General features: G+C 41.5%; 1 protein-coding gene across 1 annotated transcript in view; it reads right to left on the minus strand.

Annotated features, from left to right (window-relative positions):
- Positions 1 to 401: 401 nt before the first annotated feature.
- The window catches only part of LOC140848593 (uncharacterized), a 35,176-nt gene continuing 21,748 nt past the window's right edge, over positions 402 to 13,829 (minus strand). Inside the window, exon 4 of the mRNA XM_073232854.1 lies at positions 402 to 823. Coding sequence (XP_073088955.1) covers positions 590 to 823 — 234 coding nt within the window. The 3' untranslated portion in view covers positions 402 to 589. The remainder of the gene's footprint in view (positions 824 to 13,829) is intronic.

The following is a 13,829-nucleotide window of genomic DNA, read 5'->3' on the forward strand; positions in this document are numbered from 1 at the left end:
TATTCTAATAAAATATTTCAAGAGTGAAGAGAAGCTGCATATGCAAAAGTATCTAGAGCATTACTCTTCAGAATAATTAAACATTGGGAAGAGCCACCCAATAACTGAGTCACCAAGGAATAATAAATTATACTATGTCCATTCAATGGAATATTACATATCATGAAAATACATAAACAGAAAAATTATATGTAAGTGGAATAATTACAACAGGGAAAATATATCAATACCTGTGATGGCAGGAAAGAGTTTGTGTGTGTGTGTGTGTGTGTGTATCTAAGTGTGTGAATTTGTATATTCTACATTATTCAAAAATTGCATTGAATTTTTGGGAAAAGTTTGAGGACTCTGAAAATCCCCTTTCTTAAAATATTTGATAAAATTATCAAGTCTCAACTGGACACATTTTAGAAGTCATTTAATATAATTTTTTATTTCTCAGGTTCTGAACACTTTCAGTGATGAGGCACTCTCTGCCCTCCAGTATAAAGTAACTGCAAAGTGGCAGCCCGCCCTCTTCTTGAACAGCGCTGGGGACAGAAATGCCAAAGTTTATCCTCTCTGTTCTATTACAAAGTTCTCCTTTATGTTACATCTGTAGATTCTTCCCCTTAATTCTAGGTCTCTCTGTTGGCATCAAGTCTATCCCTTCTTTTTGTTCCTTGATATTTCCAACTATAACTGCAGTAGACAATTGCTCTGAAAGTGTGATCCCTCTTGTCACAGGCTCTGCTTCTTCTCCACTGGAAAATACTTGGAAATTGATTCTTGAAGCATCATGGAGTACAAGTTTCTCTCTGGGTAGAAAACTATTGCCAGCGTCCTAGAGAAAGTGCGCACAGACACACATGAGCAGGATAGAAAGAAAAGCACTAGAAGGGAGCGGGAACCGATTGCAAATGCAAAACCCAGCCAAGGGGTCATGGGAAGACAGCCCTGACGATGCAAAGTGGACTCTGACTCCCCTCCCCCAGCAAACCTTTTTCCCTTTCGTTTCTACAGCAGGTGATACCATGTTCAGCATACCAGAGGCCCGTGGGATCAAAATAAATGAAAATCCCCCTCAAGCTAGTTTGGAAAAAATAAGTGGTTTGGATAAATTGACCATTCAGTCTCCCATTTAAAGCTGTCAGGCAGAATATCTGGGAGAACACACTGGGGTAAGGTGCTGCCTAATAGGGATAGCCCCTTGTTCTAACTCGCACACAGCATTTAAAAAAAAATATCATTAATGTACAATTACTTGAACAACATTATGGTTACTAGACTCCCCCTATTATCAAGTCCCCCCCACATACGCCATTACAGTCACTGTCCATCAGCGTAGTAAGGTGCTATAGAATCATTATGTGTCTTCTCTGCATATTGGCACACAGCATATTTTTGATGGGAAAGATAGCTTTCAAATGTGGAATGGCAAAGAACGGGAAGCAGGGCTAGAAAATGTAAGAGATTAAAAAATTTTGATCAAATGAGACAAAAAAGGAAAAATACAGACAATAAACCTAACTACTCAGCCTGACAAGACCCACACACATGAACACATTATATGCATATACACCCATCCAACATACATAATAGGAAGGCAAATCCAAATGTCTATTTTCTTTGGAATTTTCATGGCAAATCTGAATTTAGGCAAAAGCAAACACTTCCCTGGGATCTAAACCAATCTTGGAGGCAGCTATTGCTCCCCATTTTAGCCAATGTTGCTCCTGTATTTGTCTTAGTTCTTCATGATTGGGCACCAGAATTCATTTTTCAAATTTTTGGAGTTTAAATCACTTCTTATCCAATAACTTCACCTGAATGGAAGCAATTTTGGTTCCTGTACTCCTCTGTTCTTTTAGGAAAAAGTATCCCCAAACAGTGGTAATTAGGTGGTTTTCAGAAGTTGAAAAATAGGAAGAGAGTGATATAAATACAATAAGGAAATGCCTGTTAACTCTTACATGATTACTTTGAAATCAGGTGGTAAGGATCTTTCTAACCTTCAAGAATACGGCTTTTAAAAAAGGCCTTAATTTAAGACATTCACACGAGTCAAATAAGAGATTGCTCCTAGTAGACTGCTGTTGGACTCTTATTTAATCATTACCTGTGTGAATCCCAGGTGAATGACTGGTCATTAGTAAAGTGTGCCTGCATTGGGCATACTTGCATATTGAAGAGGTTTCTGTCTGGGCATCCTAGATCAGCTCACATTAGCTCATACACATACCTGGCGAGGAGGAATGAAAGTAAATTTTGCAACCCCTGCAGACAAACACAACCAGGCAAATGAAGCCATCCATGAAGGTTACCTTTTCCTCAAATGTCCCAATTTCAGGGTCATAGGATTTACCATGTTAAATGTTCATGTGTGGCAACACTCAGGTTTCCACTTGCCTCCCTCAATGAGGGGCATGCAAAATCGCACAGAAAAGGCTTGACACAGAGTCCTGCTCTTCAAGGAAAATGATTTCAGACACTGTCCTCAGCTCCTCAGTCCCTCCTTGAAACATTATATTATCATCTAACTCCCCATCAAACTGGATTCTGCTCCAGGTTAATTTGCCAAGGCATACTTCTAAGCTGTTTCAGTGGAACCAGTGTGACCTACTGGATTAAAATGAGCAGTGCCTAACGACAGTGCCACATGGGGGAAAGTGGAAGGCACCATGTAGGGGACTACACAAAATCAGTTTCACATTTTCAGAAAGTGATGGGCTTGGGGCAGGAGGGGAGAGAAATAAACAAAATGTCCCATTAACTTAATGACAGAGCTAGAAGAGAATGCTTACAGCTATTCCAGGACTCTCCAAAAAGAAGCTTTTCCTGGATGCACACACATTCATGGTACTGACAACTCTTAGGGGACAGCTCCGAGACAGCTCTAGCCTGTACATGCAGTCGTGATGCCTTTTGCACAGCAAGAGAAGAGCCCAACAGAATGCCCAAGAGGCATCTGGACAGCACAGAGTGAAATGACAGGCTGAACTCCCCTCCACAGAACCCCATTAAAAAACAGTTTGTCTATGCCAAAGTCACATTTTCCATTTTTTGGCTTTATAAAGTCAGTAATACTGGGGGGTCTCTAGCCAAATGCACCCTCCAGGAATGAGTGCAAAAGGGGAGCATGCAACTCATATCCCTTCAGTGAGCAGATGGAAGGACTGGCTGGAGACTTCTCATCCACTGCAGATAAACACATGCAGGTCTGGATTTGGGCTACGTTGCTTGGTCACTGCCAGTCTTATTCTCTATTGAAATGATGTCCTCCTGAAATCACACAGAAAACACAGGACTGCAGATCTCCTCCCTGCCATGAACTGTTCCCTCAATATGGTGAGAATGAGATTCTCCCAGCAACAGGATGCCAAGCCCATCCACAGCCAAATAATCTACTTGCCGACATTTTTATTTGCATCATCCTCTCACCCAGGATTAATTCCTTCTTTGATGAGGTAGAAGTCCCTGTGCCCTGCCAGATTCCAGGGAGGTACAGGTGGCTCCAGGCTGTTCCATGGAGGTAAAGGTGCCAATCTGTTTGACATTCTGCACATAGCTCTGTGAGCTGATGGGACAGCGTGGGGTGGCAGAGAGTGTTGCTGTACTGCAGGGAGCACTCTGCTGGTCCAGGGACAATAGCTTTCCTCTTGCTGCTGCTCAGAATTTTGTCTCATTCTGTCTTTTCCTTCCCACCATCTTTCTATGTCTTGTTTTCTTCATTCTGATTATGGTTCCCACTGTCATGATTCTTCACGGGCTGGAACTCATTCAACTTCTCACTGCTGCTGTCACCACTTCCTTGCCAAATGAGTCTACCACTTCTCATGTGATAATATTCAGGGCCAGCTTTGAGGGTATGTGAACTGTGCAACAGATCCCTGTGCCTGGTTTAATGCTCTGTTGTCATCTTGAAATTCTTAGTAATATTTTGAACAGGGGAACCCACCTTTTCATTTTGCAATGAACCCCACAAATTATGTAGCCAGACCTGAAAATATTTCAAATAGCTTCCTGTCAAACCTCCCAATCATTTGGACATTCTTTTTCTATTACCTGATTTGGGGTCCTTTAACCACCCTGGCTGCTCTTCTCTGACTTTAGTCCCCAGATCACACCAGTCTCTGCATGAGACCTAACCAGTGAGGTGTACAGGGATACCTCAAACACTGTTGGTAAAAAGATTCCTAAAACTGTAGGAAACAGAAGACAATTATTGTTTACTATGTGACAGGCATTATGTTAAGCATGTTAAATGTGTTATCTTATTTGATCCTCATAACACATCTCCTAATTAAGAAACAGACTTATCCCCAGTTTGCAGATAAGAAAACTGTGACTTAGAGAGGTTACATAACTTGCTTAAGATCATACAACTGTAGGTGGCAGGTCGGACTGACTCCTTCACACATCACTCTACAGTGGTTTCTCCCCACTATTCGAGGCAGTCTACTGGGGAAGCTAGAGGCAGCACATATTGTGATTAACCAGTTCTGATCTTACTGCCAACCAATTTAGATCTAGGGTGATTCACCCAGGAAGGTCTCTTTGGTGCTGACTGAGTTGCTCCCACATGGCCATCTCCTTTTCCAGGTTCAGGATCTCCGTTAGGTTCTTTCCTGAGGTCTCCCACCTCAAGCCTAGCCTCTGTATTAGTTTCCAATTGCTGCTGTAATGAACTACCACAAACCTAGTAGCTTGAAAAATACAAATTTATTATCAAACAGTTCTGGAAGTCAGAAGTCTGAATGGGCCTTACAGGGCTCAATGCAGGTGTCAGCAGGAGGCTGACAAAATCAGTTCCTGGCCCTTTGCATCTTCTAGAGGCTGCCTGCATCTGTTGGCTTGTGGCCATGTCACTCCAACCTCTGCCTCTGCCATCAGGTCTCCTCTGATACTGAGTCTTCTGCCTCCCCCTTACAAGAACCCTGTGATTACACTGACCACCTAGATAATCCACAATAATCTCTCCATTTGAGCAGATTAGTAAATCTAATCCCACCTGCAACTATAATTTCCCATTGCTGTGTAACATAGCATATTCATAGGTTCCAGGGATTAAGACAAGGACATCTCTGGGAACCCATTATTGTTCACCATAGCCTCCTTACCCACCAGACACACACACACACACACACACACACACACACACACCCCTAGTTTCTCATGTGACCTGGATTCCAGGGCCTTCCCCTTCCTATGGATCCTGTTCACCTGCCTATGGATACAGTGGTTCTTCCCTATTCAGTCAATAAATATTTATAGAGCATCTACTATATGCTAGGCATTTTGCTAAGAGCAGGGGATACCAAGAAAAAAGACATAGTCCCTGCCCTGAAGGAGCTCATATTTTAGTGGTGTTGATAGAAAAACACAAGAGACCAGAAAATATGGCAATTATTGGGATAAAAAAAACACAAAAAGTGAAGGAGCACACAGGACTTGGGGTTTGGGGTGGGTAGAGATATGCAAAGATTATCTTACTGCTCCTATTCCTATCAGAGATCCACAAAATTAAGATGGTAGGATTCATCATGGAAAATGAGTATCTGTGATCTGGTCTCAGGCTTCCCTAAGGTCTCGGTGCCCAGTGATGCCAGGTAGGGCTGGGCTGCTCAGAACAGAAGCCCAGGAACACACAGACTTCCCTCTGTGCTCCCGAAAGCCTCACTTCAGCGTGGGGTCAGCGGCAGCCAGCAGGAGTTACTCATTACCAAGCGCAGGAGGACCCCTGCCAAGCAGAACAAGCTATTTACAGCCTTCAAGGGGAATTGGCCCACCCGGGTAGGAGAGCCTCTCCTCTCCCTAGTCTGCACCTGAAAGGAAAAGGTCATATTTTGAAAGACAAAAAGGAAAGAAATTGTTAAATACGTAATGATGGAGTTTAGTTCCTCTCTGCATCTCAAATGTGGAGTCTGAGGAAGGAGCCAGAACTTGTAAGCTTTCAATGATTTATGTTTGCTTTAGATCCTGTATGACAGCCCAGAACCCTGTATGTGCCTGGTGACTGACCTTTGCTCCTACCTGATGGCCATTTTGTGATTCTTACAAGAACCCCAGAAGCTATCATTTGAGTCTGTATTTCTGCCCGCAGACATTTCACAGGAACCAAGGGGACTTGTTTCCAGCTCTGTACTGAACTCTACTGTCCTCTTTCAGAAACACAAGCAAATGTATGTGTATATTTATATATATTTTAATATTCCTGTTTAATGTCCCTAGTTATGACAAACTAGCCTCATTTTAAAAAAAATCACACACACACACACACACAGAAATTTCCTTCCCAGTGGCATATAACCAAAAAGCTACTTTGAGAGATTGAATTCATGTTAAATCAGTGAATTTTGGGAAATCACTAGTGTCTGTACAGGGCTTTATAGCTGGCTACAGTTGTTCCTGGCCACTGAATTTTGTACCTCTTAACAACCTTGTGAAATAGCTGTCCCTGATGGGGCTACATTAAGCCCTAAGGACTTTTCAAACCCACAGTCCCCTTCTGAGACCACTGAATGAATGAGCACTTTTCATTTTTTACTGTTGAATAAAATAAATTCTGTCCTTCATGTACAAAGAACTAAACCAGGGTTCAGTTTACTCTCTGCTTTTAACCCTATTTCTGCTATGTGGCCACCAGCCTCAACACAAATACTTCCAACCACATTGGCATTACCTTCCAAGGCAACCTCCATCTTTGTTTGGTTCTGACTGACGGCCAGACAGAGAGGTTTATAGATTTCCCTAGTGTACCTACAAGAGGGCCACAAGGAAGAACACCTTCAAGGGTTTCAATGTGGGCTCATTACATGTTCTCCACACTGGAAACAGTCAATGAACCCAATCAGATCCTTTCTCCTGGACAGTATGACAGTAAAGGCGGGCCACTGAATCTGATGTCTTTTCCCTCCAAATTATGTATAAAGCCTGCTGTTTATCCCAGTCCTTGAAGCACTGGGACTTGGAGATATTTCTGTGACTAATGAAGACATTGTCTTGAATCTTTATAACAAGCCTCCATTAATGAAGGGAATATGGATGCTTTTCCTCCTTGAAACTTTATTTAAATAGTCCAACTAATACAAAGGCCTATTTATTATGATCATTCTAAAGGTGAGGACATGGAATCTCAGAAAGGTGAAATAATCTGCAAGGTCCCCTGGCTAGGAAGTGGCATTGCTGGCCTTTGTAACCCTGGCTACAGAGTACGGTTAATTACAAAACAAAAAACTAAATGGTATTTTTAAAAAATTAATTAAGACTAAATGAAAAATTCATAAATTTTAGGGTATGGACTTTAGATAATAAAAATAAAAACCTATAATACAACTTGGATGAGTCTCCAGGGAATTACGCTGCGTAGAAAAAGCCAACTCCAAAATCTTACATACTCTGTGGTTCTATTCATGTAACATTTTTGAAATGACATTTTAGAAAGGGTGGCTAGATTGGCGGTCTGCCAGAGCTGGGAGATAAGGACGGGATCACGATGTTAGCCAGCAGGCTTTCCTCTGAGCTGGGCTGTGTGCAGACCACTGATTGCACCCTTTGGTCAAGGGCAGAACAAGCTTTAGATCGGATGTTGTTGGCTGAGCCAACCCAAGGGAAAGCCTTGGCTCCAGGGCAATTTCTATTTATAGCCCACCCTAGAGAAATTAAGTGAAGTCATATGTTTTTCAAATGATAAGTGTGCCTTTAGTATTAATACACAGGTACTTGTCTTGGGGAAAAGAACATTTCTGGCAGCTTGGTTCTGCAGTCAACTGGACTTGGCAAGTGGCAGCGAAGATTGATGACAACCTCCTTCTGCAAACCATTGCATGTTTTGTGGAAAGGCAGGGTGAGCAGATGGCTCAGGAAGTGAAGCTTGAGAAAAGAGCAGTTCCAGCTTGATCTAGCTCAGTTCCTTCTGAGCTGGTGGCTATTCACTGATAATAGGCCAATGGCAAGGGCAGAAAGTACAAGAAGTTTGGCAGACAGTGTGCAGAGGAGCACAGGGAAAAGTGACAACAGAGTTCAAGTGCAGGATTCATAGCTAGAAAGGACTGTTTGGGCTCTGCCCCTTAGAGACTACAAGGCTCTGAGCAGGTCTCTTAATCTGAGATTTTGATTTCCCCATTTGTAAAGCAGGGCAATGTACTCTTGGCCAGGCTGTGTTACCAGTTGCTGGGAGGAACAAATAATGTAAGTAAGAAGTATTTTGTGAACATTCTATGCAAATACAAAGACTGGTAATGTGATTTAGTAAGATTCCTTGTAGTGGTTCCTAAATTTCTGAACCTATGATTTGGCAAGTAAAATTCAGTCTGAAGGGTGGTAGGTCCAAGGCCCCCAAGTGAGCATCACTAGAAGATCAGGTCTTGACAGCAACCTCTGCACTCACCATGAATTCACGTGGAGGCTCATACAACTGGAGAGGAAGGGAACATTATGGGCCATGCATCTGAGCTGAGCCCTAATAACTTCAGCCTGCTTTTTACTTTGTTTCCATGGCTGATCCCTGGCCTAAACTTATGCATATAGGAAGCCTTTAATAATGAAGGAACACTTACCTCATTTGGTGAGGGGTTTTTTTTCTCCTTTTCTGCTTAGGTAATTTAGTAAGTCACTAAGTTCGGAAATACTGGGCAGCAGAGGGGAGACTATTATGGTGCCTAACAGTCTAGCCAGGGACCCTCTGGGAGGGAGGCAGTTATGGCTGAGTTGAAAACCTCTCACAAGTGGCATAGTGTGGTAGAAGGCAGGCTGGCTCCAGACTTCAGGTAGCTGTGCAGGTAACCTGGCTTTACTGTCTCTGAGCCAGTTTCCTCACTTGTAAAATAGTAATGACAACAGTGCTCTTCTCATAGAATTATCTTGAGGACTAAATGAGATAAACAGATATGAAAAAGCTGGTACAGAGTAGGAACCAATACTCTGGATCCTTTCCTTCTTTGGAGAATAGGAATAAGCAACCATAACTTCTTTAACGTATCTCCCTTTGCACGTTTTTCAGAGAAAATAAAATAGGAGGAGCCTTAGATATCTGAGCATATCCTCTTTGTAGTTCATGGAAATGCATCTTACCAAGCTTGGGACTTGGGGTCAGTTAAATACAGATTCATATTCATCTCCCACCAATATAAGCAATGTGATCATAAGCATATTAGTTAATCTTTCTTAATCTCTTTCTCTTCAAGTTTAACATAGAGTTTAATAATATCTATGAATGTAGTTGTTTAGGAAGGTAAATAGGTAGTATACACAGACTCTTATACATAGTCTGGGTACAATAAAATGGTGGTTCTTATCACAACTGTCATGGATGTAGCAGGAGTCAGAGAAATGAAGGACAGAGTGTCCACAGACACCACTATGCTTTGTCCTATCATCAATAATCCTTGGTTCCATCTGTGCAGTCCTTTCTTCCCATTTGAGTTTTACAATTGTTCACACTAAAGGACTTTGGGGGTGTCAATGAGCCAACGAGGTGGCATGACTGACGGATGAACCCCAGGGCCACCCCTGGAGCACTGGATGACACATTTAGATTGGACACGAACAAGCTGGACGGCATGCCAAGGAGGGCAAGCGGGATAGGGAGATGGTGGGAAGGATGCCCTGTGAGGAGTATCTGAGGGCCTGGGACAAGAGAAACCCAAGGATGAGTACAAATAAACCAGTATGTGAAGGGCTGCTATGTGAAAGGACGATTTCATTCACTCCGTCATTCCCTGGAGAGCAGAACTCAGACCAGTGGGCAGAAGTTACCTCAGGATGCACTTCAGCTCAATACAGTTTTCTGACATGCGGCCACCCCATGACAGTGCAGCCGTCCAGTGAAGGAGGGCCCAAGTCCCAGCACCTGCACTCGGGGGAGAGGTGAGCAAGCCTAGACATCTCTCAGACCCTTCACAGTTCTGAACTTCTAGCTCATGCGAGGCCCATGGCTGCTCCAAGAGAAGTCTTGGGTTAGCAAGTCATTTACACAAACCCTTTCCTTCAGTGCTTTATAGATTTTAGGGCACTACAATAAAAGAGAAAGGTATCTTATATACCTTAATACTAGCTACAGTCACTACTGTAGAGGAGAGGCCTAATATATATTTAACAAACGCAAACTGTTTATCTACTCTAAGGAGGGTACCAGAAGTGCCAAACCAACCTCTTTCTGTATTAAATTTTTCATTCCAACAACATAGTAAAGAAAGGAAGCTATTAGTACCATTAACATTTAAAAACTCATTTTAAAGTAAAAAAAAAATACTGCTTCCAATTTAAGCACCTTATTTAATACCACAAACCTCAGATGTTTCCTCATCTGTGAAATGGGGATAATAGTGATATTTACCTATAAGGACTATTCATTCATTCACTCACTCAATAAATATGTGAGCACCTCTTATATGCCAGATCTAGTTCTACTTGCTGGGGACTTACATCACTGAACTTAAAAAGACAAGACAGTGCTCACAGGGCTTACATTCTAGTGGGGAAAAGGTAGCAATGAACACAGTAAATTGAAGTATGCTGGGGTGAACATACTATGTAAAAGTGTTATGAAAAAATTATGCAGTAATAAAGATAGGAAGGGAGAGGTGGTTTCTGTGAGAGTGTTAAGCAAAAAAATGCAGGTAAAAATTACCACATGGACAGGTTCAGTAGAAAATCTTATTGTTAGCTATTATTACCATGGAGGACTTCTGAGCTTGCAGGACCTACAGTTAAATGCATCATACCACTTCTCAATTATTGAATAGCTGACGTGTATTCAAAATTAAAACTAAATGGAAGTGAATCCAGATATTTTTTCAGCTGGGAGGAAGAAATCAATGAAAATGTCATGACTTTGGAGTTCTTGCATTGTCCAATTTGTACAAGGATGTTGATAAGAATCTGTATGAAATACAGAAACGGAGAAACTGGGCTTGAACTGAGTTACATCAGGTAAGTGACCTAACTTTTATAAGCCTTAGCTTCCCCCACAATTTGACCAGGGTTGTTGCAACACTTAGGAGTAACATATGTAAAATACTGGGTATACAGCAGGTACAATTAGCTTACATGATTATCACTGTCCAAACAAATTCATCTGAATTTTCAGATTTTCAGTGTGCTCAGAATGAAAAAAAAAAAAACAAGCAGTATTCCTCAGGAGAGAACATTCCAGTCATGTGTTGCTAGGAGATGGCCTAAAGTTCCTTGTTGGGAGATGAAACCAGGAAAACATAAGGAAACGTTCAACTGATTAACTGCTTAGCCCGGTGCTCTCAGCCTTGCTAACTCCTTGGCTGCAGTCTTCAGAATTCCGAAGATACAAACAACGACACACTGATTCACTCAAAATAGTTCTTCGTGCAATCCGAGGAGTTAGCCAAAAACCAGCCCAAAAGGATTTAGGAAGTGTGCTTCCCTCCACAGAGTCTCCAGGACCAGGAGATGCATAGGCTCCCTTTTATCAGCCCTATTTTCCCAGAGACCTCTTTAGCATCGTCACTTTGCCTCCTGCCACTCTGACTGGGAGTCTTGGGAAAAGAGAATTTAATGTTCTGTGTCTAGGGAAACACAGAATCCTTTTCTTGTGGAGACAGCTTTAAAAGGAAGGAGGGGTTTCTGCTTTCTCAGAGGGGTAAGGCAGACTTCATATTCCCATCAGTCCAAGTTCTGAAGGAAAGCTTTGGGATATTTCTTCGGGTTAGTGCTTTTGCACTAGCCACCCCCAAGACAAGGCGGGCTAGTTCCAGAATTGGAAGTCCCCCACTTGCTCTAGATAAGAGTAACCCCTTCTCTGCTATTAGGAGTCTTGTATCCAGCAACCTGTCCCTTTCCGAGGTAGTTGTGACCACTGACACTTGGAAAGGCGTAGAGTCACAAATGAATGAGGGTGTTGGCTTTGCTGGATCTGAGCCAGTACCTCTCAAACTATCTGTAGTGAAGTACCAGTTTGTTCTTACTTCTAAGCGTCATGGACTCATACTTTTATAAAATGCAATAAAAACTGCTAGAAAAAATTTTGAAGACAAAGTGCAAGCCAATGTTTTTATTACTTGATCTAACAGACCTAAAATTACTGTCAAATTGCTGTAAAAATTTTAAACGTTTACTCACAACTTCTGTATTTGATCTATGTACTGCAGCAGTGATATGTCACTCTTTAACCATGAACATTTACATGAAAATAAACACAAAGCCAACTTACCCTATTCCCTATGAGTAAGATGACATATTTAATGCACGGGTTGGCACCTAATAATCACTCCACTAATTATTGGCTATTATGGTTATTCCTCCCTGGGGTAGTGAGAACAACGGGAAATAGCCTTTCTCTGTTGGCACCAGCGCAGCTCCCTGCTCCTCCTTCTTGGCCATGGTGTTCAGTTCTTGGCCTTCTGCTACATGCTGGCGGTGAGCACTTTTCTTCACCATCTGGTACATTATAGCATTTGATGAACTGAAGACTGATTATGAGAATCCTACAGATCAGTGGTATACCCTGAATCTTCTTGTACTTCCAGAGTACCTCATCCACGCTTTCTTCTTTGTCATGCTTCTCTGTGCACCAGGGTGGCTTACAACTGGGTCTCAATATGCCCCTCTTGGCATATATTTGGACGTATATGAGTAGACCAGTAAGTGAGTGGACCAGGACTTTATGACCCAACAACCATAATGAATGCCGATACCTAGTACACTGTCCAAAAGGAGGATAGTGCAAATTAGCTTCTTATCTTCTAGCTTTTCTCACTACCTATATGGCATGATATGTTTTGGTTAGCTCTTAGAACACACAGAAGAATCAGTCCAGCTAGACGCACTGCAAAAAGCCACCAAAGAAAAGGAATCTATCCAGCAAGATCCTGTTTCCAAGAGTAGCCTACAGGATCTGAGCAGTTACTTTTAAAAAAAAAGACTCTACTTTTTAAATGCTTTCACATTTTTTGCTTGTGGAAAGGCTGTTTTCATATATTTGACTTGGATAAAGAATTAAATGGAAATACATATAAATTTAAAACAATTACCTGTGGTGTTAACAGGTTTGAACTTGCACTCCTTAAGGAATAGCTATAATCCCTTGAATGATTGTATTAATTATTGACCGTCCTTAGTCCACTGAAAGCTTTTGTTTATAGGAACTTGCAGAGTCCATTTTGGTTTTGCTAAAATGCCATTTAATTATAAATTAGCTGCAGGTGCTTCTGATGAACTGAAACTACCTCACTTTCAGGAAACTCCATGGGTCTCCTCATCTATCATGTAGATTATATATGGCTACATTTACAAAAACAAGAAGAGTGAGATTTTTTCCCTTCAACTTGAATATTATTTTTGTATATTGCATGAATGAGATTTCCCATTTTCCATCAGAGTAATATACTTGCTTTAATTCTTTAAGCCTAAGAGAACATGATATAAAAACATCCTGACTTACCCGTAAGAATGCATTTAAACCTAATCTAAATGTATTTTTACTTGTAAGATGTTACTTATTAAGGAATTGGTTCTTATACTTCTATTGTAAACTGGTGGAAAAGGCATTAAGAATTTGCACATCCTACAAATTTTCAAAACTGAATGAGAGAGAATATTTTATAGCCTTCCTGCTGTTCCTTCAGTGCAATACAATAAAACTCGGAGAATAAGACTTAAAAAAAAAGAGGGGGAAATATATTAACCAGGACACTGAGGTGCCCACCCAAGTTCCTACTCTGTTCGTGGTGATCTCAAATGTCTTCAGCATTCTGGGATTTAGTTCCAAAATTTACAATTTGGTAAGATGATCTAGAATCAACCTCTAGATCAGTCACTTATGAACTTAACTGAAACCCAGGGGGGAAGAAAAGTACATTTGTGCCCCAGTATACAAA

Source organism: Manis javanica, chromosome 4, assembly GCF_040802235.1.
Source record: "Manis javanica isolate MJ-LG chromosome 4, MJ_LKY, whole genome shotgun sequence".
In the NCBI taxonomy this organism is placed as follows: domain Eukaryota; kingdom Metazoa; phylum Chordata; class Mammalia; order Pholidota; family Manidae; genus Manis; species Manis javanica.